Raw genomic sequence first — 26,882 nt, 5'->3', positions numbered from 1 at the left:
TTGCTTTTTTTTGTGAATTTTTTTTAAAAAAAAGTTTTCGGTTGCGGTGGAGGCCTGCCTTTCGGTCAGCCCGACCGCCCCCGCGCCGCCCCCCGCCCTCCTGCCCCGGGGACCCCCAAGGCATCATCGCCTCCTAGCCCACGTGCTGGCCTCACGATTTTGGCCGAGATGACCTTGGGTGGATCCATCTGATCCACCCTCGACGGACCAGATGGCCATTCTGATCCGCCGAAGACGTAGCTTCCGCACCAGATGGCGTGCGTTGCCAGGCAAATGTGAATCGTCTCGCCTACTAAGCCTTGCCGCCTCATGCACATCAAATTGCCGTCACACCTGATACTCAATATTAGTGTACTGTCCTGCAGAACCATCTCATGTTTGCATACTTACCGTATGATTTACAACTCATCATTATTGATTTAATGTATTATGCCTACTTATCTTTTCAAATAAAACTGACAACTGTAAGTTGCTGTTTTTTGCATTGCAATTAAAACATTCTAATTAACTATTAAAAAACCCTGCTGAAATATGTGGTTACAAGTGACGTTATTATACCTAATTAGAAAATATTATGACCCACTTTTGTGTTAACATTGTATGTTAATCATTTATTAAAAAACTCTCACTGCTGAAATATGTTGTTACGAGTGACGTTATTTAACCTAATTAAAAATTAAAATACTCAGTGTTGCATTTACGTTGCATTTTAAACTTTCTAATTAGCATATTAAAATTAATCTCATATTTAATACATTGTTTTCCTGCATGTTACGGATTAATAACATTCTATTTATGGAAGATTACTTCCTATTTATAAAAAGATTAAACTCGTTGCACCTTGCCTTAGCTAATTGTTTATTTCATTTATACCAAGTTTAATTTTGCCCTTGCCTAATTAAAGGGGACCCCGATTAACATTTTTATATGTAAAAAATTTATATTCAAACAATAGCTAACTCACCAATAATTAATAAATAAAATTATGCTTGTTTAATGTTTACTATATTACATCCCTTTTAACTGTTTACAATACACTGTTTTAAAGTAGAAATCTACTTTGACATTACATTTTTTGAAGTAAAATACTGCTTTAAACTAAAACTATATTATTATCAGTATAAAATTAATGAATAATTAAAGTATTTTGTATGATGAAATGTAAATGAAAAACAGGTAAACTTTTCTACTTTAAAACAGTGTAATGCAAACAAAAACTGAATTTGCCCAATTATTAGATGAATGAACATTATATTTTCTATATCATTTAAGTTCCTAAATGAATAAATTAATGTATAGAATGTTAACAAATTTAAACTATTTAGCATGATTATAAGGGGATACTCTCGATGAAGATTAATTTCAAATGTTTGATGCCTAAACTGAAGAAAGGTGCAACGCCAAATGAACTAATTAAAGGTGTGACGGCAAATCTGATGTCAATCATTGGCCAAGTGTCAGAGCCAGCGAGACAATAACACAAACGCATAGCGACGCTTACCGTTCCTCTTGGGGGAGTAACGATCACCACTAGATTGGCACCGAAACAGAGTCTCGGCACTACGTCAATTGCGAATTTGCATAACTGCCTCTAGGACAGATACGTCTTACGAATTCACATAGGTGTTGAAATCCCATTGCACAAGATTTCAAACAACGTCCATTACCACACAAATGGACAGGGTCATCTCTTTAAAACCGGTCTCTGGCCAGCACGGGACTAGGAGACTCCGCCGAGGGAAGTCCCCGTTAACGGGCAGGAGGGCGGGGGGCGGCGCGGGGGCGGTCGGGCTGAAAAAAAACCTTGCTTGAGATCCCATTGCTGGGATCCGAGCAAGGCGGCAGGCCTCTGGTACCGCAACCGGGAGAGGAAGAGGTGAGCTTTGAAAATATGGACTTTCATCATTTGATACGGTTAGGGTCGCGTCGTGCAGTGTAACCCGTCGAACTCCTGCACACCACCCTATCTCACATTCCTCCTATCCTTGCACTGCTATTCTCAAACAATTACTTATTCTAATACTCAAACTATAGCAGTGCTACAAACTCACTATGCTCAAAATTTGTCCTTTGAAATGATCGACAAATTATTCAACCATTTCACTTTCCGCAAATGAACCCTAAACTCAACTCGAAAGGCATGGGACAAGAAAACGTTCAAATGCGGAAAGCCACTCAAATTCATTAAAATAATACTCATGATCTATGTCGAATTACACTAATTAACAAATATCTGAATTAAATGCTCGATAACTTACAGCTCGAGTTTAAATAAATTACAGACTCAAGAACTCCTCAGTGAACTTTAACTAATTAGCCTAACTCATCAAATTATACTTACCAAACTTACCCTTGTCTTCTGGATGTCTTCTTTTATCTTCAATTCTTCTGTATCTAAATGTAGAAGAATTAATTTAATGAAATAATGTTATAATAAATAGAAAGCAAAGCCGTTTTTATTGTTCTTCTTCGTCTGTCATCGCATTGACAACGCCATATTTCATTCGCCGCACATCGTTCGCCTACAATCATTTGAAATGAGTTTCCAGAGCAACTAATAGTAGCCTCAAGAAAATTTACATAAAGTTCATCTCTACTGATTAACAAGTATGAAGCGTATTTCATTTCGTTGAACAAATATTATCCAGGTCACGCATAAGCTCAAAAGCAAACAAATTAAAATGCAAATTCAAATTGAAACTGCACCACGCCTTTGTTTGAAAAGATAAGATTCTTCTATATCTAATAATACACCTTACTCAGTAGTTAAAACAGAAATAGATGGAGCAAATATTGTTCTAGGCTTTTGTTAGTCAACAAAGTCCATTTAACTGACGCCGTACTAATACGAGGTTAATTTTCAAACTGCCCAATTTGCATAAAAGGCAGACACTGCGCACGTAGCAATCAACGCTGGCTTACGTAAGTTGGATATGCTACTCAAATATGAATTAGGACATTATGCCAAACTAAAAATAAACAATGATTGAGCACAGTGGTTGCCCTATAACAAGCAAAATTAACTAGATGAAAATTCTGATTTATCTAATGTCTTCGTGGTATAAAATTTAGAAAACAGTATAAAATGATAATAGAATTAAATTGAAAACGATTTCTGTATTTTTCTCTCCTTCACAATAGATAACACCATATGCTTAGTGATATTCGAGATGCTCAGTTCAGAATGAAATTGAATGCAATAAGCAAGTGTAAATTGAAAATTTTATCATCTTCACCAGTTAAATCTAGACGTTTACGGATAATAACAATTTGAAATATTGATTTGTCGAAAACTTTCAACGTTCAATTATATGCAATTAATAATTCTGCCTTAAAAGTGTATCAAGTTCCACGTATCTTCAAACTGAAATTGCTTAATTACTTAAATGTGCATGCATTCATAGGAAAACATCAAAAAAATAAGTTTCAGTATTGAAGTTTCACCTGAATGGAGCATCTTGCACGTGCATCTTTGTTACGCACCGTCACCTTTTATCGAACAGTACTGTAATAGAATAATAACTTTCGATACAACCTTAGGATTTATCTCATTTTTGTATTGCTTAGTAACCTTCGTATCGTTAATTTGGCAATTTGAATTATGTATAATACTGTATTTCTAATTATTATTATATTTCCGTGATTTTATTTTTGAAGTATACTTTAAAGTCATATTAAAAGAATTTTTTACTTTTCCTCATTTTATCTGCATTGCTTCCATTTAATGCTTTGTATTCTGTGTTCATGTAAGATAAAACTCTCGATAGCAATTATGTTATTAATGTGAAGTGTGACTTGTATTTTTTCCGCTGACAACATTGAAGCGGTAGAAGTTGCATCCAAGCTTGCTGGCAGCAATTAGATTAATACATGTACATTCGCATATCTTTTCACTGTGTTGTTTTGTGATTTCTGCCTGAATTTCACATATATTCTAATGTCGTGTGTGTGTGGTTTGGCTTTTGTGCTTTTTTGCATACAACTAAACCTGATGATATTTTGCCATGCTTTACATTCCCGCGTAAGCCCATCAAAAATGTCAACCTAATTAGAATGTACAATTATCCAGTAGCCGTCACCATTGCATTTTCTACTGGTGCTTTCCTTTGCATCCAAATACAGTTATTTGGCCCACGTACTTGCCTTTCTCTTATTATTACTCACTGTTAATATTGATTGTTTCAGCTTTGTTATTATTATATGAGGAACAAATCGTTGCAACTTTTCTGTTAGCAAAATAACATTGAAAATATTGTGACTTTGATCAATTTGTGGCTGACAAATTATTGAAAATAAGTAAATAAATATAATAATAATTAGCAGAGGGACAAATAATAAAATAAAAATGAGAAATTAAATAATGAAATAGGGGAAATTTTTGAATGAAAATGAAGCAAGAGTGTAATTGTGGGGAGTGAGTTAAAGACTATAAAAAGTTGAATGCGAATCAGCTCTTATTCATGTTAAACTTGCGCATCAATCAACTTAGTCACCGTAGCCACAAAAATTTTTAATTATAACAAAAATATTTTATAATAAGTGGAAAGTGAAAGAAGCAAACATGCATGCACGTGAATGAAAAAACATTGCTGCTTTGAATTATCTGTTTGAAGACTGATCGGAAGTTCTGTTTTGAGAAAGAAAAGTAAAGAAATGACAGGAAAGATAAAACAATGCAAGAATAAGCAATAATCAAAATTCACAATAATAAGAATAAATGCATTCATTAGAAAATTACATTGAAAAAAGAACTATAATATTCAAGCAAAAAAAATCAAAGAACTCTCATGAAATAATTTGAAATTTGGTAAAATTTTAATATAAACGGTGATCATGTAACATACAAACAACAAATGTAAATGTAAATGAATAAAGTAAATAAACAAAGGTCTGAAAAGACTCAATCACTGATGTTGAGTATTTGAAAGGTAAATTTTTTTAATATCATAAAATAAGTAAATTAATACTAAAAATTCACATCCAAAGTAAATGCAAACAGCATCATGCAGGACGTTGATTATATTATAAGCATTATTATATTGTTTACTTTTTCTCCATGTGCAATTGAATTTGTGTTTGTAAGAAATTGTAGTTCTTCGAAGATTTCTGCCAATAGTTCCAGTGATACCTACATTAGTGTGATGCATAACTTTGATTTCTGAATACATGCAAATTTAACATGAAGAATAAAATAATGATTACAAGTTCTGCTTCATTTTCATCTCCCGTATATGAAGTATTCAACTTCATATTATGTGAATTCTGAAATTAAAATATATTAGTAAAGTCATTTCAAAATTGTGAACGCAAATGCGTACTATGCTTATTTAGTTTGCCTGAAGTACCTTTAAAAATCAAAAGTAATATACCAAAAATAATATTTTTTAGTGAATAGTGATAGCAGAAAATCCAATAAGTTCACATTTAATATGTTTGTCAAATCATGCGAATAGCATATATCAAGTATCAGCATACATTCTCGAGCATCATTTACCTTTTAAAAATAGATGACTTTCAATAGTGGAATTATATTTTCCACGTGCCACTCCTTTGTTCCATTTGTTTCCAAATCATGACATTCTTGTAAGTGAGTAATATTATTGTAGTCATCTTAACATAAAAACATATATAGGTACACGTTTGTGTAAAGCACCTGATTTAATCATCTGAAAGGGAACAATAATAATATTAATACAAATGCTGATTAGTGCTCTTTCATAATAATTAAAACTCAACCATATAGCATGCATACAAAAATAAAGGCAGCATAATATCAAATATTGATCAAATCAAAGATGATATTGAAGAGCAGAATTATAGTTGAACACGTGCCTGTAGCCGTTGCACAGTATTAAATAACTGAATATAATAGAAATGCTTTAAAGTGGTGTTTGATAATAAGTAAAATATGCAAATAAAAAACTACTTTGCTTCTGGTAGAACAGCCTAATTTTACATCACTAATAGCGTAGTAGCGTGCATATGGTGAACAATTTTATTAAATTATTAAATGACGTATATAATTTACTCTTTATTTATATGTATAATATAATGCACTTTCACTATTCGATACAGATTACTTTCACTGAAATAATATGAAAACCAGAAGCACTAAATATTTCTAACATAATCTGTAAACACTTCTAAATTAAATAAATTCAGCTGCGTAAAATTTGATCAGTTCATGAGAAATTGTGAAAGATTATTTCACTCCTCTGGTGGAAATATGGTTTGATGAACAACTGGATGGATTCCATGAAAAATGCCCCTTTCATTATGGAATAAATCTAAACTTGATCGTTGTGTGAAGTAGAGACGTCGTACGTATGGTACCTCCAAGCATGTCTTAAGTCAGTGCACAGAAAAGCTGCCAATCTGAAACTTTCATGTTACGCACCATGGTGCGCGATGTTCACGGAATGAACATTTTTGGCCTTATAGTAAAAGCTTCATTCAAAATTCACAGACTTGTGCAACATTTATCACGTTTCACCAATTCAATTTTCCATCATTTCCATTTGATTAATTTGATGAACGTTGTTTCAAAACTAATCAAAATGGAAATAAAGCTTTCAGTATACTAAGTTTCTATTAATTTACGTTTTTATACTGCTCAAGTATAATGAATTTCAAAAGCAATTTCACTTAAATATATCATAATACCTGACTGTCTTTTTGAATGCCTTCCATATCTTTGCTTTATTTAGAAAATAATCGTTTCATGAAATACCATGCCGTTCATAATTTTTATTTTTAATTTGGGATCTCATTGATACGAAACATGTAGTTGTTTGAATTTACTTTCATTATAAAACACAGCAAGAATGCTGCTCATCAAAATGAGCTTTAAATGTAGTACTTTCTGATAACAGTTAATTGCGAATGGAATATAAATAAATTGATCAAAATAACTTATGGTAAATCAATGTCTCTGTACCTGGTATCCTGTCCAATCTTTTGAGATATTCCCCTATAAGAGCAGTAAAAGAAATGAAAACTTATCAGAAAAACGGAACCAATTATAAATTGCATTCTCGATTTCTATAAAGAATAATATTCATTACAAAGGTGCATAAATTTTCAATAATATTTAATCATTCATTTAATTACAAATTTGACATTCACAGTTGAAAAACATGAACTACTGCACAGAAATTAGTTTCCCATCACATCATTTTGATCAATTCTTAATCAGGAAGTGTAACCAATCATAGAAATAACATTTATAAAAATTCAAAATTTTAAAGATGCTGTAGTGTATAAACCAAAAATTGGGAACAAATGTTATTTGGAAAAGAAACTTTTTTGCCTAAAACAATGAAACTTTCTTGGTGAAGGTTAACAAATTGACTTTCTATGCATAATTATTATTGCCATGTAGCGGATTGCACGGCCCGACCTGCTCAACAGTTCCGGTGCAATTAAACCTGAAAATCAGAATAACTGTAACTAATATATACAGTAGATTTTGTGCTAAAATTAAAGGGTCTATCAAGAAGCTTTACCGGTGACCAGTTTGTTCTGAACGATCTTTTCGGACCCTCGGATGGTATCTACGAACGCCACAAATTTGCAAAGTGAGAACGCAGTTTCATTGAACCTTCTCACGATCTGGATATCCCAACCACAGTTGTGGTTCGAGCAAGTTGCTGCTCACTTGGACATCCGCCAAATTTCTTCCAATATGAACATGTATTACTACGCCGTCAGCGCACTGGATCTGGATGCTGCGTGTTGAATCACCAACTTTCTTCCCCATTCACCTGCTACGGATAAGAACAAAAGCATAATGGCACTTCTGACGAAGCATTTTGGTGCCAGGGAAAACGAACGATGAATATATATGGATTGGGTGATCGCACACTGACCCAGCTAATGAGTGAAATGTTGGCCTTGCTGGATGGGTGTGAGAGTACTAGAGCAAATGCTTACCGACATCTGTCTGCTGGTATCGTACACCAATTTCAAAGACCTCTGACAATTGGCAGCAAGCGCTGGTATACTTTGGCAAGTGAAGCAACAAGACTTGACCACTATCATTCCGTTGTGCACCTGCCTACGCAGTTCATTGCATCAAAAAACCCTGCCAAAGTCCACAACGCCAAGGGTGATTTTCCCAACAGACCTGGATAGTATTATCTGTAATCTGAAAGTAATATCAGAATTACTCTGGCTTATACTGTCGTCTTTGGCTAAAAATAAAACGTCTCGCGTGACACATCAGTATAAAAATATCTTGTTGCTGCGATGCACAAGCATCGTACCCATTGGCACGAGAAATGCACGTCAGCAGCCAGTGAAGCTAGAATTCACAATTGGATAAGCATAATATCATGGAAGGGCTAACACTGGTGCGGGAAAGGATTAAACATTAGTATAGATAGCTTTTTGATCAGCATACCATTAGCTGAAGATTTATTGGCCAGTGATCGTAAACAAGTTGCGAAAAATGGTCGATGACATACCATTAAAAATAAGAGAAATAAATGAATACCATCATAAATAATGAAAGCCGAGTGGGATCATTATTATTCTGTTTCCATCGGCAGCTCAAAATAGTTAGCTACATTATGAAACGCCACCATATTGCTTCTGTCGACGATGCATCACAATGATGCCAAAAGAAATTATGAAAAAGGAAATACAGACGAAACGAAATCCAGAATGTGGAAATCTGGAAATACAGTTCTGCTACGAGACAAAATCAGGTGCAGATGCTGTAAACCATCTTCTACTGGTAAACACAAGCAGACGACGCATCCAACGGTGGCCAATGATGCTTTGCTTCAATGCGTTAGATTTCGTGGGTGTGGCGGCATATGATATATGAAGCCAGACCGATTGGAATTCTGAAATGTCGCACAGTAGAACGCCGCTCTTGATGGAATGTGGCAAAACGTTTGTGGATATCCGTCTTGACAAACCTGCTGCCAGTGCTCCGCAATCACTTCCTTACACAGTAAGGAAAACCATTGAATCAATGGGAGCAGTGACCACAACAGTGCGTTCAACTGCAAGAAAAAATGGAAACACTATCCCAAAAAACAGCGTTCTGTGACAGGATGAAAGACTGAAAAGTCAGCACATGTTGCAGAAATTGTGGAACACCATGTTTCAATGATCATCTATACAGCTATTGTGAGCATTGTTTTGATAATCCTTGTATGTCTAAATAAACATAGTTCAACACATTTGCCACATCAATTTTGCTGAATTTTTCAGCAAGTAGAAAGTTAAAATTGATTTGAAATAACTGAAATCAATCAAACTTTATAAAACCAAATAAATAGTTGAAGAAATGACTGGAGTCTGCATTTTGGTATCAAGTTTTACCTTATAAAATACTGACCGTAAATCCATGATTTGTTTTAAGAATATTACAACACTTAGCCTACACAGTGAAAAATCTAAAAAATAACATATTTTCAACGTTGACTGTGATGCATTTGTCGCCAAAATGATGCTTAAAATTTTTTTAATTAAAACGTTTTTAATACAAAACAGTAAAATAATATTTTAATACAAAAAATATAAAAATAAAATATAAAGTAGAGCACACTCAGTGCTACCTATTGAAACAAATTTCATAAAAATTCAACATATTTTAGCTTTTCGCATGGGTTTTTTCTAATGTGGGGTGGATTCCACTCCAAGAATTTATCAAATGCAGGCTTCAGTGGTAGTTTCTTACCGCAATAATAATTTTAAGAAACTTTCCCTCCGGCTACTATTAGTTAGTTAATCAAACAAGCACATTGTAACTGATGACAGAAGCGCATCTGCAAAACTCAATTTGCATATTTGCAAAAGTAATATAATTCGACGTAGTTTACCTGCACTAACATTCAATTTCTTTTCTCAGCTCATCTCGAAAATATTTCAAAAAATATTTAAAATTGTCACTAATGTAAAATATGGAAATATATCAAATAAACTTCATTTATAATAAACTGCTCTAATTACTGAACAACTAAAACAACTCCCAACAAACTGTCCTCTGAAAACTTGCTCAAAAAATGTAGACTTTTCATCTATTCTCTTTAATCTATTAACTTCTCCTCCCTTAGCTGAGTTCCATCTTAAAAATTACTTTTTGTCCTAAATTATGATGAATCATCTGCAATAAACAAAACAAACAAATCATATCTAATATGATTATTGAATTTGTGAAAAATTCCACAAATCTGCCCGTTAGCTTAGACATGAAATTTCAAATCTTACACTTACATCTTACATTATTTGGTTATTTTGATAAATCATACCTTCAATATCTGGATTCAGTAATAAATTAAAACAGTCACAAAAATGCTAAAAACATGCAACTTCCTCGAATGGGCATCTTTTCAACTTTGAAATCCATCTTCCTTTTGTACTATTCGAAAACATGATAACCATTCTATGGAAAAAAGCAATTTAAGCAAAGAAAGCAAATCATTTTCATGGGTACTGGTCCGCATGTGCATTGAAAAGACTACGCTGTTCAGTCGATGCACCCAACAGTTAACCAACAAGCATTGCAACTAAAGCCACGCAGGTAATTAAACACACAACAAACGAATGCAAATATGCAAGAAATTTATCATGCAGTAGAAATTAAGAACGAAGTAAGTAGGCAAACACATACAGCTAATGTAGGTGGAATCATCGCTACGGAAATGTAGCGTCAGTTCCAACCAACAACCTACAAGCATATAAGTTATAGTCATCATAAATAATTCACAGAAATTTTGTCAACATCAAAAATACCCTTACTTTGGAAATACGTTGCACATTGCAAAAAGTGCAATCAAAATACCATCAGCAGCACATATGAAACAAGAAGCATAATACAAGTAGCGAATGTCAATATCACATATTGTAGGGGTTAAATTGAGGCAAAATTCCTTTCATGCCCATGCATTCTCATTTAATCTCATCAATTTTTCTCCACCTAAACTGATGACAAGTAAATATTCATTCACGTAAACTGATATAGCCGTGGAACCATTTACAAAAGAATTGCCCTTGAAAAAAAAACAAAAATACAATAAAATAATAAAAAAATGTCATGCAAAATACAAAAGCAAACTATGCACTTATTTAAAATATGACAGATCAACAATGAAGAATAAATTAATGCAGTTTATAATAAAGTCGAAAAAGCAAACAAAATGTTGATGAAAAGTACAGCGTTTAAAAGATATTTAAAAAAAATCATGTCACCATTTTTGGCGTAACTGTTCTTTATTTTCCATGTGAAATTGAACAAGAATTAAAATTGCTAAACACTAAAATATTTGCCCATATTCTGAATTTTAATATCAGTCACTTAGTTGCAGTATTCGAGTACGCATTAAACAGTTTAAGCAAAGAAATTCAGACTGAACAAATCACGAGCAAGACATGCTAAAAGAAATATAAAATAAATTTTCAATTTCTAAGAACAAATTTCATGAAAGACGAATTAAAAAGAAATATCTAAAGCGGCAAATTGATAGAATTTCGTTAATATCAAAACATTACACTAAATCTAGAGGAATGTAAAAAATTTCAAAAAATAACAACAATATTTGCGCAAATAACTGAAATATACAATTTCCTTTCCCAAATCAAATTATTAAATAAATAACCATTCTTTTTTATAAAATAATTATTTGTTTCGTTGAAATCTAAATGTTGTTATAGAGCAATATTAAAGTATATACAATATTGTACTATCAAATAATTATCAGCCTTAAATGATTTTCAAGTATAATAAAAAATTCTATCACAATTTCAATTTGAATTTAACTATCAAATTTTGATTTCAATTTTCAAAGTAACAACAAAATATGATTCAAAAATTAATTACAAACTTAAAAAGTTTAACTGAAATATTAAAAAATTACAATATATTGAATTTTTAGTGGCACTTTTTTAAAATAACCTCTTTAAAATTTACGTTTAAAGTTTAAAATTTTAAAAATGCAGTGAACAAGTTCTATTTTATCACAGTTATTTTCACGAGATACAGTCAAGTGTGCGCCATCTTTTTTTGCTCTGGTTCGTAAGTGCAACAGCAATTTAACTTTTAGTTTAATTATTAATTAATCATATATGCTTAAGTGACAGCTTAATCGAATACATTTTTGCAGTTTATGTGTGATCAAATTTTACTTTTAAAATAAGTGAAAACGAGAATAAATCGTGTGTAGTTAAGCAAATTATTAAAATTTCGTCTGGAAAGTTGTATCTGTTGTAGAAGATGGATGAATCAAATGCAAGCAAATTGCAGAAAGAGAAACCTGAAGAGGAGGCTGGAACATCGACAGAAAAGAAAGGTAAGCTGAATCGCTTGAAAAAGATGTGGGACGGGCTCATTCAGCACCTTTGTCCCAGAAGAACACGGAATGGCGTTAATTCAGATTCATCGTCAAATGATATTCCAAAATTGACAGTCGTTTTTGATTTGGTGAATTAATCTCATTGGCAATAATTTAAAAATTTTAAATTCGTATTAAACTTCAATCTTTTTAAGGATTCGACGTTGATTTATTCCACAAGAGAAAAACTGTTTAGTAATCAGGAAAAAATTGATTCAATAAGAGTAAATATTTAAAATTTATTATTCATAATTGCTTTAATTGAAAATTATGTTTTCAGTATTTCGTGGCAATCAGACCGCATTGCCGCGAAGTATTACAAGCCGTCCGAGAAGTCGCCAATATGATGGTGTATAGCGCTGGTACTCCTAAATACGTCCGTCATATTGTTCAGCTTCTCGATCCAGAAGGAAAGCTTTTCGAGTAATAAACTGATTTGATATATTAGGAGCTATTTAAAAACCATACCTGTGAATAAATTTTATAATATTATTTTTCTTATACCTTTTTAGCAAGGTACTGAACAGGAATAATTGCAAAGTTAAAAATGACATGTATATAAAAGATCTTAAAAAAACGGGATGCATGTTAAAAAGGACGGTTTGGATAGATGATCTAATTGACTCTTTTCCGTTTCAAGTAACCAAATCACGCACAACATAGAATTCTACTGATTCAATTAATTTTTTTCACCGCTTTAGCCTTACAATGGGATAGTAATAAAGCACTGGACAGGGGATCCAGAAGATAATGAATTAATTGACGTGTTGAAAGTGATAATGCAGTTGACAAAAGAAGTATATTTCAACATTTTACTAAAATTCGTATATTACTTATCCAACTTTAATTTTATTTAGAAAAATGTATGCTCATTCTTCAAGAAAAATTATAAACGATAATTAACAAAGACCACGTCATTAACGTTGTGCAAAACCATAGATATAATTCAATCCAATTATTTTTTTCATTTTTTTATGAATTATGTGTAATAAACTTAATGCAACTTACTTTAATAAATTGCGCTAATGGTATTCCTTAGAATGGAAAATATTCAGAAATAACTGATCACAAAAGCATCAGGGTCATTATTGCTCACTGTTTACAAATTAGCTCAACACAAGCCATTTTCTAGTTTGAACAGCCACAAATACACATTGTAGTGAAACGAAACAATTATTTTGCCTTAGGTGTTCCTGAAATTTCCATAAAACATAATACAGCATTTTCATTCAACCTTCTCAATGTGCATTTAACACGTTACATATAATATGCATGTATTTCATCAAACAGATGCAAGAATACTTATGAAATATATGTTGGCTAGAAGAGAAGAATGTACTTTTTGCATTAAAGATGTGATACTGGAGCAGACGGCTTTTGGTGGAGCAAAATACACGCACCACCCGCAAAATAAGGGCGCTGGCTGATTTTACCGGTGAATTTATGTACAGGATCCACTGTTCAGCTCAATGATCAATGCTGTTCAGACGATCACTGTGAAAGTGTTCGAAAATGTTGCCTCACTGTTGCTGGAAAGAATTTCTTCTCCCTGAGACAGGTACATATAAAAAATCTGCAAACTTTCAAACAAATGGTCTATCTACAACTTGGTTGGAAAAATTGTTAATTTTCTATAAAAACATTTCCATGTTCAATTAAGCAATATAAATAACAATGTTAGTAAGAGAAAACATTTATTGCTAGATTAATTTTAGAGATATCACAGCACATATATAATAACATTTTTCCAGCTATCTGTTACAAAGTTTACTTTGAATATGATGTACTTGAATATTTCATGTCCAAACAATAAAACATTTTCACCACCACGTGTGTACATGACATATACCGTTAGAAAAATGCTTCTCTTAAAAGGAAAAATTATTTCACATTTTGGACGATGTGCTGACGGGATGCCGGCAGAAAGCGTTTGCACAGAAAAGAGCAATGCGGGAAAACATCACAGAGCTGCGTATGTGGCCTTTGCATGATGAACTGCGCATTCGTCTGTTACAACACAATTTTATATTGTATTGTATTGTATTGTATTGCATGGTATTCATTTCTTACTCCTTAGGTAAAGAATATTAGTAACTGTATCGACAAATATAAAATGCACGTTGCCAACACAACAAATAATGATTAATAATACTAAATCGGAACATTCTTAAACAACTGTTACATACAGTCTTTCTCTTATAAAATAATAACAAAAACATTCAACTAATAAAAGACATACACAACAAACAACGTCTGTTGAAAGCTATTAGCACAAAAAATATAAAATCATTTCACAGATCGTTGGGATCTGTAAAATTAACTGATTTGCAAATAAGTCGCCAAACAAATTATTCGCAAAAGTATTTTCTAACTACAGAGCGTAAACTCTGTTGTAATTTCGCTTTACAATCTGATTCTCAAGTTCGTCCCGCAGTATTCGATATTACGGGAGATCCAAAGAAAACGGAGGCGGCTGATCTCGCTCAGGCAAGCTAATGCTCTTTGCGCAACAGCAAACAAAATACTGAATATGGAACTTTATTCCAACGATTGAAGTCAATACAGAATATAACAACTGCAAAACAAATGGATATTTCAGATAATAACACACAACGCTACGAATAAACGGGAACTCTATCGCACACCAACACGACACACACAAGACTACGTTATCACTCACGCTCACTCTCTTCTCCTTGCTGATTACGTCATCACGACCGCCAAAGCGTCAGTTACGGTTGCAGATACGGATCTTCAGGCTCAAACAAAGGGAGTTCTCAACAAACTCAATTTTCAAAAAGTGACTAAAAACTGCGGAATTTCATAAATCTCATATTCATTATTCATGAAAAGTTTCAACAAATGTGAAAATTAATCTCAACAATAAAATGAACAAATAAAACGCACATACGATTTTCATTTCAGATAAAAGTTTGCTCCAGTGGCGAATAAAAGCTGTGTGCTTCGCAACTGAAAATAGCAAACAAGAACAAACAAGCAAATGATATTCAAAGAAATTAATTCAATCAATTTTTTACTTCGAACTTCTAACGAAGAGGTATCTAATTCATTTTGTCTCACTTTATTCATTAGTGCTCGTTTCCATTGGAATGTCAGATCCTTTCGACGGCCGAATTCAATGCTGAATAATTTTTTTACTGAATCAGGTACACTAAAATATGGTAATGCATTACACTGCAAATCATTTCATACACCCAATAATACAACATACGTTTCGAGAGCTTTCACCGATTCATACTCCGCTTTTGGCTGTTTGATGTCAACATGTGGCAGCCAGTGTGTGGAATCGGGTGCCTTATTAAAATATCATCTGGAAAAATTTGTAAATAAAAATTTACTTGCCTTACAATTTCAATCATGCATGTCCTACCTCTCTTAAAACTAACGTGACGACTAACTGAAATCATTTGAAACCAAATTTCACCCAACCTATCAATATATCCCTGAGCTAGAGGAACACTAAGAGCAAGGTTTCCATAACAAGTAGGATCGGCCTGTTTTGGATCAACAGCGGATCTTCAAATATTATACCACTTGAATCGATTATACCATGAAACAGCTGAAGCTCAGAAATCTAGACTGAACAAACCATGAGCGAGGCATACTGAAAAAAATAAAACAAATTTACTGTCCGTGAAAGCAAATTAAAACAAAAATGAATTAGAAAAGAATATTTGAAGCGGTTGATTGCCAGAATTTCGCTAATATCAAAAGATTATACTGAATCTAGAGGAATGCAAAAAATCTCAAAAAATAACAACAATATTTGCGCAAATAACTAAAATATACAATTTCCATTTCCAAATCAAATTATTAAATAAATAACCATTCTTTTTATAAAATAATTATCGTTTCGTTCAAAAGTAAATGTTACCATTGAGGAATGCTAAATGATTTTCAAGTATAATTCTAGCACAATTTCAATTTGAATTTCACGTGTGCAATTTTGATTTGAATTTTCAAAATAAAAACAAAATATGTTTCAAAAATTTATTATAAATTAAAAAAGTTCAACTGAAATATTTAAGATTTACAATCTTCTAAATTTTCAGTGACACTTTATAATAACAACTGAAATTTACGTTTCACATTTACAATTTTGAAAATGCAATGAACAAGTTTTATTTTATCACAGTCATTTTCTCAAAACACCATAAAGTGTTCGCCAATTTTCTCCTGATGTGATTGGTAAGTGCAACTCCAATTTAACTTTCAGCTTAATTATTAATTAATCGTATATGCTCAAGTGACAGTTTAATCGCTATTACTCGAACACAAATTTTGCAGGTCATACATAGTCAAACTTTACTTTTAAGAACTATTGCACTGAGATAAACGAGAAACGAGAATTAAACCTGTGTAACTGTGCAGTTCTTAAAAAGAAAATGTCAGAAAATTATTCAGAAGACAAACGCGAAGAAAATAAGCCTGACAAGGAAGTTAGTACAACGCAGGACCCGCATCAGACTGATCCATGCGAAGATGAAAAGGCTTTCGACAGATTCTCAGAAGCCTAGCTGCGGGATAATTTTGGAAAAAATTTATCCTTGATTACTGGATTCAGCCCTGCGTAAAGTCCGTTTCATCGTCAGCAGAAATTCCAAAATTGACAGTGGTTTTTGATTTGGTGAATTACCTTGAGTGAATAGGTTACTGAAATTCGAAAATGCTGCTAACATTTCATTTTTTAAGGATTCGACGTTGATTTATTGAACCAAGCATAAACTGTTGCCCGCACAGAGCCGTTTACCGTTGTTAGAGGTAAATATGCACAATTTATTTTCCATAATTACTAAAACTCTAAACTATTTTCAGGCTTACACGGCAATCCGACCTTATTGCGATACAATGTTGAAAAAAATACGAAAATATTGCACCATTATGATATTCAGTTCAGGTACAGAGCAGTCTGTAAATGACGTTCATGGTCTTATTGATCCAAAGGGGGAATATTTTGAGTAATAATCTGATGTGACATTTTACAAGCTGTTTTGAAACAAATTTTCTGAAAAAATTCTATAATCTTATTTCTTCCATATCTTTTCAGAAAAGTCTTCATCAGAAATAACTGCACCAAGGTTATAAATTTGTACGGAAAATATCTTGCGAAAACTGGAGCTAATTTGAAACGAACCGTCCTGATCGATGACAGACTGCATTCATTTATGCATCAGGTACAAAGCTCGTGCATAAATTATAATTCGACTAAGTGAATTAACTTTTCCCCTAGTATAGCCTTTCAATGGGATACCTATACGGCCATGGACTGGACATGAAGATGGTACAGAGCTGTTGCACATAAAGAAACTGATAATGGACTTGATAGAAGAAGTACAGCTTAGCATTGTGCTGAAATTTATAAATCCATTAATCTATTTTAATTTAATTTAGAAAGATGTATGCGCGTTATTGAAACAGAGATAAAATTAGACTTTTTCGCCCCGCTTACGTTACTCATGATCTGTAATATGTTTAATATTATTTAACGCAGCTGTTCCAATGTAATATCTGTTATGTAAGAATAATAACCACATGTCTTGTCTTCAATCACATCAGGATGCATTCCTACAAATGCCTGTAGATGAAAAATCCCAAAAGTACCTTACGACTCACATTGGCTATTTTCAATATAAAAAGTTGCCATTTGGAATAACTGCGGCACCAGCAATTTATAAGAGGTATATGGAAAGTTTGTTGGCAACAGTCGCCAATGCTGGAATATATCTGGATGACGTAATCATAACTGGGGAAAACAAAAGTGAGCATTTAGAAAACTTGAGAAACGTTTTCCAAAAACTTCGCAAAGCCGGATTGAAAACGCATAAAAACAAATGTAATTTATTTAAAAAATCAGTTACGTGTTTGAAACATAGAATTGACGGTGATGGTATCCACCCGACGATGGAACGGGTTGAAGCAATTGCGGAAACAACTTCTCGGAAGAATGTTAAAGAGCGACGTACCTTTTTGGGAGCAGTAAATTTCTTAGAAAAATTTATCCCTCAACTGCATGGAACATGTGCCCGCTTGCTTCAATTAACTGGTGCAAAAAAGATATAAAAATGGTCAGAAAAAGAAGAACAAGATTTAAAAAAAATAAAGGAATTAGTAACACAAAAAAGCTCATTAGTACCATACGACCCAAAGGTACCATTGGTATTCACTTGTGATGCTTCTGAGAGAGGCTTGGGAGCTGGGTTATTCGAACGTTTCCTTGATGGAACAGAAAAACCAATTGCTTTTGCACCACAGACGCCATCAGGAGCAAAAAACGTGTATGCACCAATTGATAGAGAAGCCTTAGCTTTACTCTTTAGCGTACGGAAATTCCATCAGTACGTGTATGGAAGACAATTTTTGTTAATGACAGACCACCGTCCGTTGGTACGAATATTTCGCAAAAAACGCAATTTAAAAAAATCATTAACAATCGCTTAAAACGATGGAAACTCGTATTATCTGTTTAGGATTATAAAATAGAATATCGGAAGGGGAAACAAAACTATTGCGCTGATGCATTGTCCAGACTGCCGATGCAAACAGAAGAACCATACACAGTGGTGAACAGAGAAATTAAAAGAATAAATATGACGAAGTTAGATGACCTGTGGCTTTCAGAAAAGGAAAAATTCGAAGAAGAGCACAAGAAAAGGTACTAAGAGAAGTAAAAAAATGCATTGGAGACAACTGGTTAGAAGAAAATCGACAGCGAAGTTAAACAATTCTGCCAAGTATTTGAAGAAATTGCAGAAGAAAATGAATTGTTATTAAAGGCAGGAAAAATTATAATTCTAGAAACACTCAGAAGGGAAATTATGAAACTGCAACATGAAGGACATCCTGGCATAACATAGCAGCCGTGAAAGCGCTCACGAGATATTATATCTGGTGGGTGAACTGTGAACGAGATATTGAAATGTTTGTGGAAAACTGTTATCCATACCAAGAGAATCGAGAAAATGAATAGGAAACACCACTACTCTTCTGGAATACACCGTCAAAACCATGGATATGAATTCATCCGGATTGTACAGGGCCTAGTCAAGAAAGACAATGGATGATAGGAATTAACGCGCATTCCAAATGGCCTGAAGTCAAAATGATGAAAACAATAACAACAAAAGCTCTAACTGAGAAATTACAAGAGTGATTTGCTAGATATGGAGTACCAGCTACTATCGTGACAAACAACGGTCCAGCGTTCCGATCACAAGAATTTAGAGACTTTTGTAGACAAAATGGTGTCAAACCATCATCCGTATCATCGGTTCGTATCATCTGAAAACAAATGGTTTAGCAGAGAGAATTTATAAGAGCATTTACAAGAAGAATGCGTCCATCGAAAAATGATGAAGGTGAGATAAGTAGATGAGTTCAGAAATTATTATTAGCATATAGAAATACACCACACAAGACAATAGGATGATCTCCAGCAGAATTACATGTGGGAAAAACATTACTGGCATTGTTTGACAGAATTAAACCGGATTTGAACACCAAACGCGACATCGAAATATGGAAGCAGAAAATGTATCAGGATTGGAAAAGCAAGAGCAGAGAATTCAGAATTATAGGAGAAGAAGTGTGTGTAAAGAATGAGCTGAATAGAGGATGGAGCCCAGGAATCACAGATCATCAGAAAGGAAAATTGTCTTATGAAGTACTCGTGGCAGGAAAAAGAAAACGGAAGCATGCGGATCAACACAGAAAGCAAAATGGCGCTCTGGATGAGTAAAACCGATCCAAGGAGAATGACGCAGAAATAAGAAGACAGCAAAATAGTACATTAAACGAAGAAAATCTGAGACGCAGCAGTCGCAAGCGCTACACTCCGAAAAATGGCAAGACTGCAGAATATTCCCAACTCAAAAAAAGGGAAAGCGAAAAAGAAGATGTAGCATATGTACTTAATCTGTTAAAAAAAGAACTGCACATGAATATCTGATAAATACAGTATGGATGTTGTTGTGCTTTCTTGGTGTGTGTGTGTGTATGTATGTGCGTCTGTTGTAGTTAAGTACTTGATTTAGAAGTGACCTAGATCTTACAATTACCTGTGTTTTTTATTTTATAGGAAAACGCTGCAATATGAAGTTGTTGAGAGAAACGATATTTGCACACGTTTCGCGATCGTCAAACGAAACGATCTTCAATTTTCAATCTAACTTGTTGTCAATAAATGAACTTGATTTTCTTTAAATATAGGTTGGGAACTTGAAAAATTTGTAAATAATTTTGAAAATTGTAAAAATACGTTAAACACCGTTGTTTTTATTTTTTATACCAATAAACATTGAAGACAAATCATATTTTTTCAAAATCGTGTAATTTGAATTTAACAAAAATGTTTAAACTTGTGAAAGGAACTTTAAACAATGAACTTTAAAAGGCTCTTTAAAATGTATCTTACATTTTAAAGTGTCTTCATTATAAATGGCATGATATAACAAGATTTCATTATTTTCTCGTTTTGACTGCGATGAACTGTCTTTTTTGCCTAAGTTCTCTCCGATCAAATTTGGTAAGTAGTATTTTAAGATATCTTGATGAATGAGTAATCATGGTTACTGAGAGAAAGAAATTATTCCAATTCTAATTTATTAATTTCTTTGTTGATTGACCTGAATTTGTTCTACAGTGTAATTTTTCTATAAATGTACTTATAAAAAACTAGGTTTTTTTTCAAAACCGCTGAATATTTATATTTTTCTAAAGCTTTACTTCAGTTGAATTTCTGATGGTAAACTTTATTTGATTAGAAGCGAAATATTTATTGTTTAATAAAGTCCCGTTAATACTTTCATCAGTTTCAGATGCAGTTTATTTTATTCATCTAGAAATCATCACATATTTGATATTTAAACAGAATATTTTTAGACTGTGCTGATGGCGGTGACTAAAGTTTCACTGGTCGTGTCAGTAATCTGTTTACTTATGGGAGGAAGTGCTGATGGGGGTTGCCCGGTTTCCAGCACGTGGGATAATTATGGAGGAAGAAAATTAGATGATGGCGGATGCCTAACAGTAGTCGATATGTTCGAAGTGAAAAAATTCTATGGACAAGTCACTATCGAGGATTTACATCGATTCTGTGCGAGTTCCTTCAAAGGCGGAAAACTACTGTCTTTCACTGATTCTCAGAAATTGCAAATGCTTGATGGTGTCAATTTTAAACAAGCTGTAGCATCGAATATTCTAATACATCCTGGGGTCCGAATCTTTGAAAACAATATTACAGTGAAGCAAAATGTTCACGTTGAAAAGTGCGGGCAAACCGAGAGACTATCATGTGATGGTTATCCGTATGAATACATATCTAACGGAAATGGTACAGTTGACGGTATGTTGTTTAAATGTGCGGAGAAGGGGTGTTGTAATAATACTGATTGTGATGAAAGAGTTTCCGTGCTCACATATGAAAGCACACTTCTTGCTAATTTTCCTGACTTGTCGCACGGCAGTTATTGCCGATGTTTACTTTTAAATTCAACATTCTTAACATGGAATTTATCAAACGACCATATATACGACTGTGATGACATGAAATGTGATGTATTTATTTGTCAGAACGACGAATACACGGATTGCAACGAAACTAGAGTTGAAAACTGTACTTATTTATTGGAAGCCGGAGATTGTAAAGAATTCACTTACGAAGTGATATCTGAAAAAGAACATCCCTATGGAAGGGACTGTGAAGAACGAAATTACGGAGAATCATGTTTGTGCCCTTGCGCAGGAACATGGACTGAGTGGTCCATTGTATCACAAACGTGTGGTAAAGTTGTTTCCAATAGGTATCGTCCTACGCTGGATATGGTATCAGAAAATGAAAGTTGCGATGGAGCGGAAGATTCATGTTGCAAGGAGACCAAAGAGGACTTTGTAGTTTGCGATCACTACAAGTATACTAGGATTGAATATGAAACGTTCAAAGAGAAATGCGAACGGCAAAAGGGACAGGTGAAAGCGACAGAAATTGAGCTTGTATGCGTTTGTTTGCGTAGTGAGCAGTTTGGAGAATTTTGTGAAGAAAGTAATACTTTAAAAAAAATTGCATATATTATCAGTGTAAAGTTTTTAATGGAGAATTTCAAGTTTTGAATTAATTTTTATTTTGACTGTTGTTAAAGTAGCGAGTTTAATCTGTAATTTAATGTTTCAGCTGCAGATTTATGCAGTGAGCGCAAATGGTGTCTAAATGGAGGCACCTGCCGCAACTACAGAGGGAATTATAGATGTCATTGTACCAACGGTTTTTCAGGAATGAACTGCACCGATGGTAATTACGTCATTTTTTATTTTACTTTTTATTGTAATTAATATCAGCAATGAGCAAAAATGCACTTCCTTTCTACACTGTACATCCCTCTGAATATGCTGTTTACATTGATTTCAAACCTATATTTCAGTTGTCGAAGTGTGTCAATCAAATGAGCAGTGCCTAAATAAAGGAGTCTGCGTTTTGCTTCAATCAGGCAATGTATGTGAATGTGATGATCAGTTTTTTGGTACTAACTGCGAACTGAGTAAGTTACTTGATTGAGCAGTATATTTTTATTTCTTTCATAAATTATTTTCTGATCATTATATTTAAAGGAAGTGTTTAATAACAAGTGTAATTTGTGCATTTTTTTTGACATTTACAGAAATTGGCAGCTGTGAAAAAGCACTTTGTCAAAATGATGCAGCATGTCTTCAAGTCACGAACAATGCATATAAATGTGATTGCTCCTATAAATACGAAGGAACGTTTTGTGAAAAAAGTAAGTTTAATTCATGCAAAACCAAGGGAATTTGCAAATATTATTCAATTTCAGAATTGTCTACTGTGGAGATTTATATTCGGCTAATAACAAATAGCCTTGCTTTTCAAATGGCCCTAATTATCATTGTGCTGATAATAATTGTGTTTGGCTGCTTCTTATTAATTATGGTAATATTTCTGTTCTATTTATTAGATTTTTGCGAAGCGGACTGCATTTAGCAATTCCATTTTAATATCCGTTTTGGCTGAAAATTTATAAATCGAAAAGGTGTCTTGAATGTTTCATTCTGTTAATAATTCATAAACTTTGCTTCTTTTTACATGATTTTCTGAATTTCTTGAACAGTTTTCAATTTATTAAGCAGATGCATGTAAACCCGTATTTATAGTAATTTTGTATATATCTTAAACTATACATTTTCTTTAAACTTAACGTTATTTGTGATTATTTGGCATTGCAGGCTATTCGTGGGCATCATATCCGCAAAGAAACTTCTTTTGAAAGAGTGCTTAGAACAGGGCTAGAGTAAAAACTTACAAATCATTGGAATAATGCTTATAAATTTTATTCTGCGTTTATTGTAGAAAGAGAAAAGCTGTGATTGCTCAATACGATGCTAAACATAAATTAGGTAATGAAAAAAGTACAACACAGAAGTCGAGCAGCTCTGCCGTTGGGTAAGACATTACAAATCATACAAATTATGCTCACTGTGCCTCATTTTACATGTATTTAAGGCAGGAGGTGCATTTTGGAAAATTTCGAATATGGAATAAATCATCGGTTCGATCATCAGATTCCGAAGCAGCCAGTGGGTATGAAATTAGAAATATAATAGAAATAGTGTATGTAAAATTAATTTTGCATGTACTTTAGCTCAAGGAAAAAATCAAAAAGCAAGAAAGTCAGGGTCTCACATCGGGATGCCAGTAGGCGGATGAAATTGAAGGGAAGGAAGAGCAGAAGCCGACATTCTTGTTCACAATCAAATTCACGTCATCGATCGCGTTCGCGATCACGATCTCGTTCGAATTCTGCTTCTCGAAGAGTTTAGCCCGTTTTTTGTAACACAACTGATTTCTGTTATTCTAACTATCACCTTGCACTCATAGTTAAATTATTGTTCTATAATTTATTATTATTATTATTATTATTATTATTACTGCTGAAAACTATCCACCGACAGCGTGAAATTGCTTTTCATTGCTGAATGCAGTGTTTGAAAAGAAATAAAATACTTGATTTAATTTCATTGTTTAATATCAGTTATGAGATAAGATTTTGCAACAAACGTTTTCATAAAAAATTGTTAAAAATCACATATTCTAATAAATAAATAAATACATTATGCAATTAGTGTTTTATTCATGGTTTGCAATGGCTGGGCTCTTTAATGTCCAATGCGCTTTGCACGATCCTAATTGCCACGTTTTTCATTGATCACGCATCAGATTCATATCACATGTGTGACTATTTGATTGTACTTTCGCTAAGTAACAACGATGCAATGGCGATTTAAATAATTAGCATAATATTTAATCGCCCAGGGTGAAACTTCGTTATAAATGCTAGGAAAATAAATAAATTCACTATTGATGTCAAATTATTAGTCTCATGCATGACACTTGTTCGAATCTTTGGAGCTGTGATTTCAAAAAGTGGGCGATATCGCCCCCTTGTGGGCGGTGGGAGGTAAGAGGGCACTTGGGGGGCGATGGAAAATAATGGAGCACATTGGAGGGGTCGCGTGAAAACAATGTTTTATGTTTTGTGTTTATATTAATATTTAAGAATATTGATTAATTATTCTGTGCTTAATGTTAAATGTGTCTTCTTCATCTTCTTCGCACATATTCATATTTGCGGTGGTTTTATGACTGCGCTCCTGATCGTTTGGATCACAGATCACATGCGCTTAATCAGCCGACTGCAAATCGACAAACGTGGTGATTTAAGACGTTCCTTACCAACATTGAACCCAATGTAGACAGATTAGTCGCAATGCACCAACCCCATCCATCACATTAATTATTTTCTCACTATATGATTATTTTTGAAAGAACACTCGATTTGAATAAATAGTCTGTTTAAAAATTCATTATTTTTTTGACAATAATTTAGGGGGGAGTTTCAAAAACATATGTCCCTCAAGGGGGCGATAGTCCGAAACAGTTTGGGAAACACTGCTTTCGAGGAATCCACCAGTAAGTACAGAGGAACTTATTCCATGCTTGTCAAAAACTACGACGTATTGTAAAATAATTCTGTGATCACAGCAAGCAGTTTCGTGCCAATTAAAGGTATGTAAATTTTCAATAACCCACAATCGATGATTTTTTGAGAAATTTGATGCAGTTTTCCAGTTTAAGCATTTGACATTTATAGAAGAGAAAAACTGGCATATTGCATGAAAATAGCTTTCCAATTTGTTTTTTTGAATGATTCTTATCTGTGAATTGTAAAAAATTAAAAAATTCAATGAACGAAGGTTTTAAGTTTTGAAAGTATCTTGTTTGTGAAAATGAAAATCAGGAACAATTCTTATTAAAATAAATTCCTTATTTTGGATGAAAACACTGATAGTCCCGTTGGAAAAATTAATGAAACCATTCCGTGTGAACATTGATTTAACTTTTACTTTTCATTTCTTTTTATTTCGACTCCGTTAAAATCTTACTTCAGTTTCACTTTTTTGGCATATCTCAACAAATATGCAATCAGGAGCGGTCAGGATAAATTTATAATAATTGGCAAATAGTGCTCTACTGACATAAATCAATTGCTTTAATTTTGAAAGAAAAAATTTTTCTCAAAAATTGTAAAATTTTAAGGGCTATATATAGACTTGGTTGTTTTTGCGAAAATGGGCGAAAACTTCTTTTTGAAAATTTAGACATTTTTGATTGTTATAGTTTTATATTAATAAAAGATGGTGTTTTACAGAGTTTCTCCATAGACTGCCGAGTAGGTTTCAGGATGATGTGAGAAATAAAAAAAGTCTGGAACAAATGTTATGTGAAGAAGATGCTTCTCTTTCTTAGATTATTTAAACATTTGAAATAATCCTACACAAAATCAATTTCCTCGCATACTTATTTACTCTTTATGGTTTATTTCTCTTCTTTTCCTTCCCACTTATATCGCATTTTTCTGCCTTCGCTGTTTTTCGAAAAATAGCCAAAAATATTTTTCACAAATTTCAACTTTTTGTTTGTGATAGATGTTGATAGTAATAATTAACATTGTTATAGCTAGTTTCATCGCATACAGCACAGTAGGTTTTGTATAAATTGCTTCTAAAAATTAGAGTATTGCGCCTATCATAATATGTATGGAAGTTGCCAATCAACTTTTTCGTAACGCAACTAGCATACGTGATTTTTACCAAACGTATCACTTTTGGAAGTTGATTTGGGTATGCATTTAATGATTAATTCTAACCCAACGCTGTGAAAATAGGAAAATTAAAGCCTCATACACAGCGAACCGCTTATCTAGCAAATGAATAGCATTTAATGAAACTCATTTCAATTTACTTGAAAAAGGAGTTGAAATGCACAGCTAAAGTCAAGCATAGAGGACTATTTAAAAATTCAAAAAATGCCCTGGACATTAAAATTCAGTCAAAATATAAACTATGCGATAGAACGTCATAACAAACAAAAATTGATTTAGTCAAAACACGCATCCGCATCTCTGAATTTCACGTTTGAAAATTCAAACAGACCTCCCTTCATAGATCTCATCGCGA

General features: G+C 33.3%; 13 protein-coding genes across 13 annotated transcripts; 4 read left to right on the top strand and 9 right to left on the bottom strand.

Moving 5' to 3' along the window:
• Nucleotides 1-65: 65 nt before the first annotated feature.
• Nucleotides 66-371, bottom strand: Tsp_10297 (hypothetical protein). Its single transcript, XM_003372491.1, has one exon. It carries the CDS (start codon nt 369-371, stop codon nt 66-68), a length of 306 nt encoding a protein of 101 aa, XP_003372539.1.
• A 1,278-nt stretch (nt 372-1,649) lies between these two features.
• On the bottom strand, nt 1,650-2,185 carry Tsp_10296 (hypothetical protein). Its single transcript, XM_003372490.1, is given in 3 exon segments — nt 1,650-1,791; nt 1,804-1,967; nt 2,120-2,185. 3 exon segments carry the CDS (start codon nt 2,183-2,185, stop codon nt 1,650-1,652), a joined length of 372 nt encoding a protein of 123 aa, XP_003372538.1.
• A 1,593-nt stretch (nt 2,186-3,778) lies between these two features.
• Nucleotides 3,779-5,250, bottom strand: Tsp_10295 (hypothetical protein). The gene is made up of 2 exons (XM_003372489.1): nt 5,167-5,250; nt 3,779-3,916 (listed from the first exon to the last, which is right to left on the bottom strand). Exons 1-2 carry the CDS (start codon nt 5,248-5,250, stop codon nt 3,779-3,781), a joined length of 222 nt encoding a protein of 73 aa, XP_003372537.1.
• A 1,662-nt stretch (nt 5,251-6,912) lies between these two features.
• Nucleotides 6,913-7,759, bottom strand: Tsp_10294 (hypothetical protein). Its single transcript, XM_003372488.1, is given in 4 exon segments — nt 6,913-6,970; nt 7,352-7,427; nt 7,445-7,553; nt 7,601-7,759. The coding sequence occupies 4 exon segments, from the start codon at nt 7,757-7,759 to the stop codon at nt 6,913-6,915; spliced, it is 402 nt and encodes a 133-aa protein (XP_003372536.1).
• Nucleotides 7,760-7,872: 113 nt separating this feature from the next.
• On the bottom strand, nt 7,873-8,468 carry Tsp_10293 (hypothetical protein). Its single transcript, XM_003372487.1, has 4 exons — nt 8,402-8,468; nt 8,206-8,302; nt 8,083-8,125; nt 7,873-8,052 (listed from the first exon to the last, which is right to left on the bottom strand). Exons 1-4 carry the CDS (start codon nt 8,466-8,468, stop codon nt 7,873-7,875), a joined length of 387 nt encoding a protein of 128 aa, XP_003372535.1.
• Nucleotides 8,469-8,786: 318 nt separating this feature from the next.
• Nucleotides 8,787-10,360, bottom strand: Tsp_10292 (hypothetical protein). Its single transcript, XM_003372486.1, has 5 exons — nt 10,317-10,360; nt 9,992-10,078; nt 9,431-9,463; nt 9,334-9,391; nt 8,787-9,011 (listed from the first exon to the last, which is right to left on the bottom strand). Exons 1-5 carry the CDS (start codon nt 10,358-10,360, stop codon nt 8,787-8,789), a joined length of 447 nt encoding a protein of 148 aa, XP_003372534.1.
• Nucleotides 10,361-12,223: 1,863 nt separating this feature from the next.
• On the top strand, nt 12,224-13,004 carry Tsp_10291 (conserved hypothetical protein). Its single transcript, XM_003372485.1, has 4 exons — nt 12,224-12,418; nt 12,497-12,565; nt 12,622-12,764; nt 12,854-13,004. The coding sequence occupies exons 1-4, from the start codon at nt 12,224-12,226 to the stop codon at nt 13,002-13,004; spliced, it is 558 nt and encodes a 185-aa protein (XP_003372533.1).
• A 1,623-nt stretch (nt 13,005-14,627) lies between these two features.
• On the bottom strand, nt 14,628-17,041 carry Tsp_10290 (hypothetical protein). Its single transcript, XM_003372484.1, is given in 10 exon segments — nt 14,628-14,649; nt 14,789-14,916; nt 15,253-15,311; nt 15,380-15,536; nt 15,555-15,656; nt 15,749-15,878; nt 15,943-15,966; nt 16,718-16,735; nt 16,810-16,879; nt 16,918-17,041. The coding sequence occupies 10 exon segments, from the start codon at nt 17,039-17,041 to the stop codon at nt 14,628-14,630; spliced, it is 834 nt and encodes a 277-aa protein (XP_003372532.1).
• Nucleotides 17,042-17,894: 853 nt separating this feature from the next.
• On the top strand, nt 17,895-19,021 carry Tsp_10289 (hypothetical protein). The gene is given in 5 exon segments (XM_003372483.1): nt 17,895-18,120; nt 18,217-18,338; nt 18,465-18,635; nt 18,680-18,814; nt 18,830-19,021. 5 exon segments carry the CDS (start codon nt 17,895-17,897, stop codon nt 19,019-19,021), a joined length of 846 nt encoding a protein of 281 aa, XP_003372531.1.
• A 210-nt stretch (nt 19,022-19,231) lies between these two features.
• On the bottom strand, nt 19,232-19,871 carry Tsp_10288 (hypothetical protein). The gene is made up of 3 exons (XM_003372482.1): nt 19,767-19,871; nt 19,494-19,640; nt 19,232-19,399 (listed from the first exon to the last, which is right to left on the bottom strand). The coding sequence occupies exons 1-3, from the start codon at nt 19,869-19,871 to the stop codon at nt 19,232-19,234; spliced, it is 420 nt and encodes a 139-aa protein (XP_003372530.1).
• Nucleotides 19,872-20,317: 446 nt separating this feature from the next.
• Tsp_10287 (conserved hypothetical protein) lies at nt 20,318-24,185 on the top strand. Its single transcript, XM_003372481.1, is given in 11 exon segments — nt 20,318-20,379; nt 20,437-20,494; nt 21,240-21,914; nt 21,930-22,398; nt 22,528-22,644; nt 22,775-22,845; nt 23,012-23,128; nt 23,592-23,656; nt 23,716-23,808; nt 23,869-23,946; nt 24,008-24,185. 11 exon segments carry the CDS (start codon nt 20,318-20,320, stop codon nt 24,183-24,185), a joined length of 1,983 nt encoding a protein of 660 aa, XP_003372529.1.
• Nucleotides 24,186-24,955: 770 nt separating this feature from the next.
• Nucleotides 24,956-26,172, top strand: Tsp_10286 (hypothetical protein). Its single transcript, XM_003372480.1, has 3 exons — nt 24,956-25,077; nt 25,253-25,335; nt 26,075-26,172. Exons 1-3 carry the CDS (start codon nt 24,956-24,958, stop codon nt 26,170-26,172), a joined length of 303 nt encoding a protein of 100 aa, XP_003372528.1.
• Nucleotides 26,173-26,266: 94 nt separating this feature from the next.
• Nucleotides 26,267-26,427, bottom strand: Tsp_10285a (hypothetical protein; the record flags this gene model as incomplete). The annotated part of the gene is made up of 1 exon (XM_003372479.1): nt 26,267-26,427. A coding segment is annotated over one exon (161 nt), but the record flags the coding sequence as incomplete, so codon positions are not given.
• Nucleotides 26,428-26,882: the final 455 nt, after the last annotated feature.

Source organism: Trichinella spiralis, assembly GCF_000181795.1.
Source record: "Trichinella spiralis strain ISS 195 chromosome Unknown Scfld9, whole genome shotgun sequence".
Lineage (NCBI taxonomy): Eukaryota > Metazoa > Nematoda > Enoplea > Trichinellida > Trichinellidae > Trichinella > Trichinella spiralis.
The sequence above is the reverse complement of the archived record's forward strand: the minus strand, read 5'-3'. Positions and strand labels throughout refer to the sequence as shown.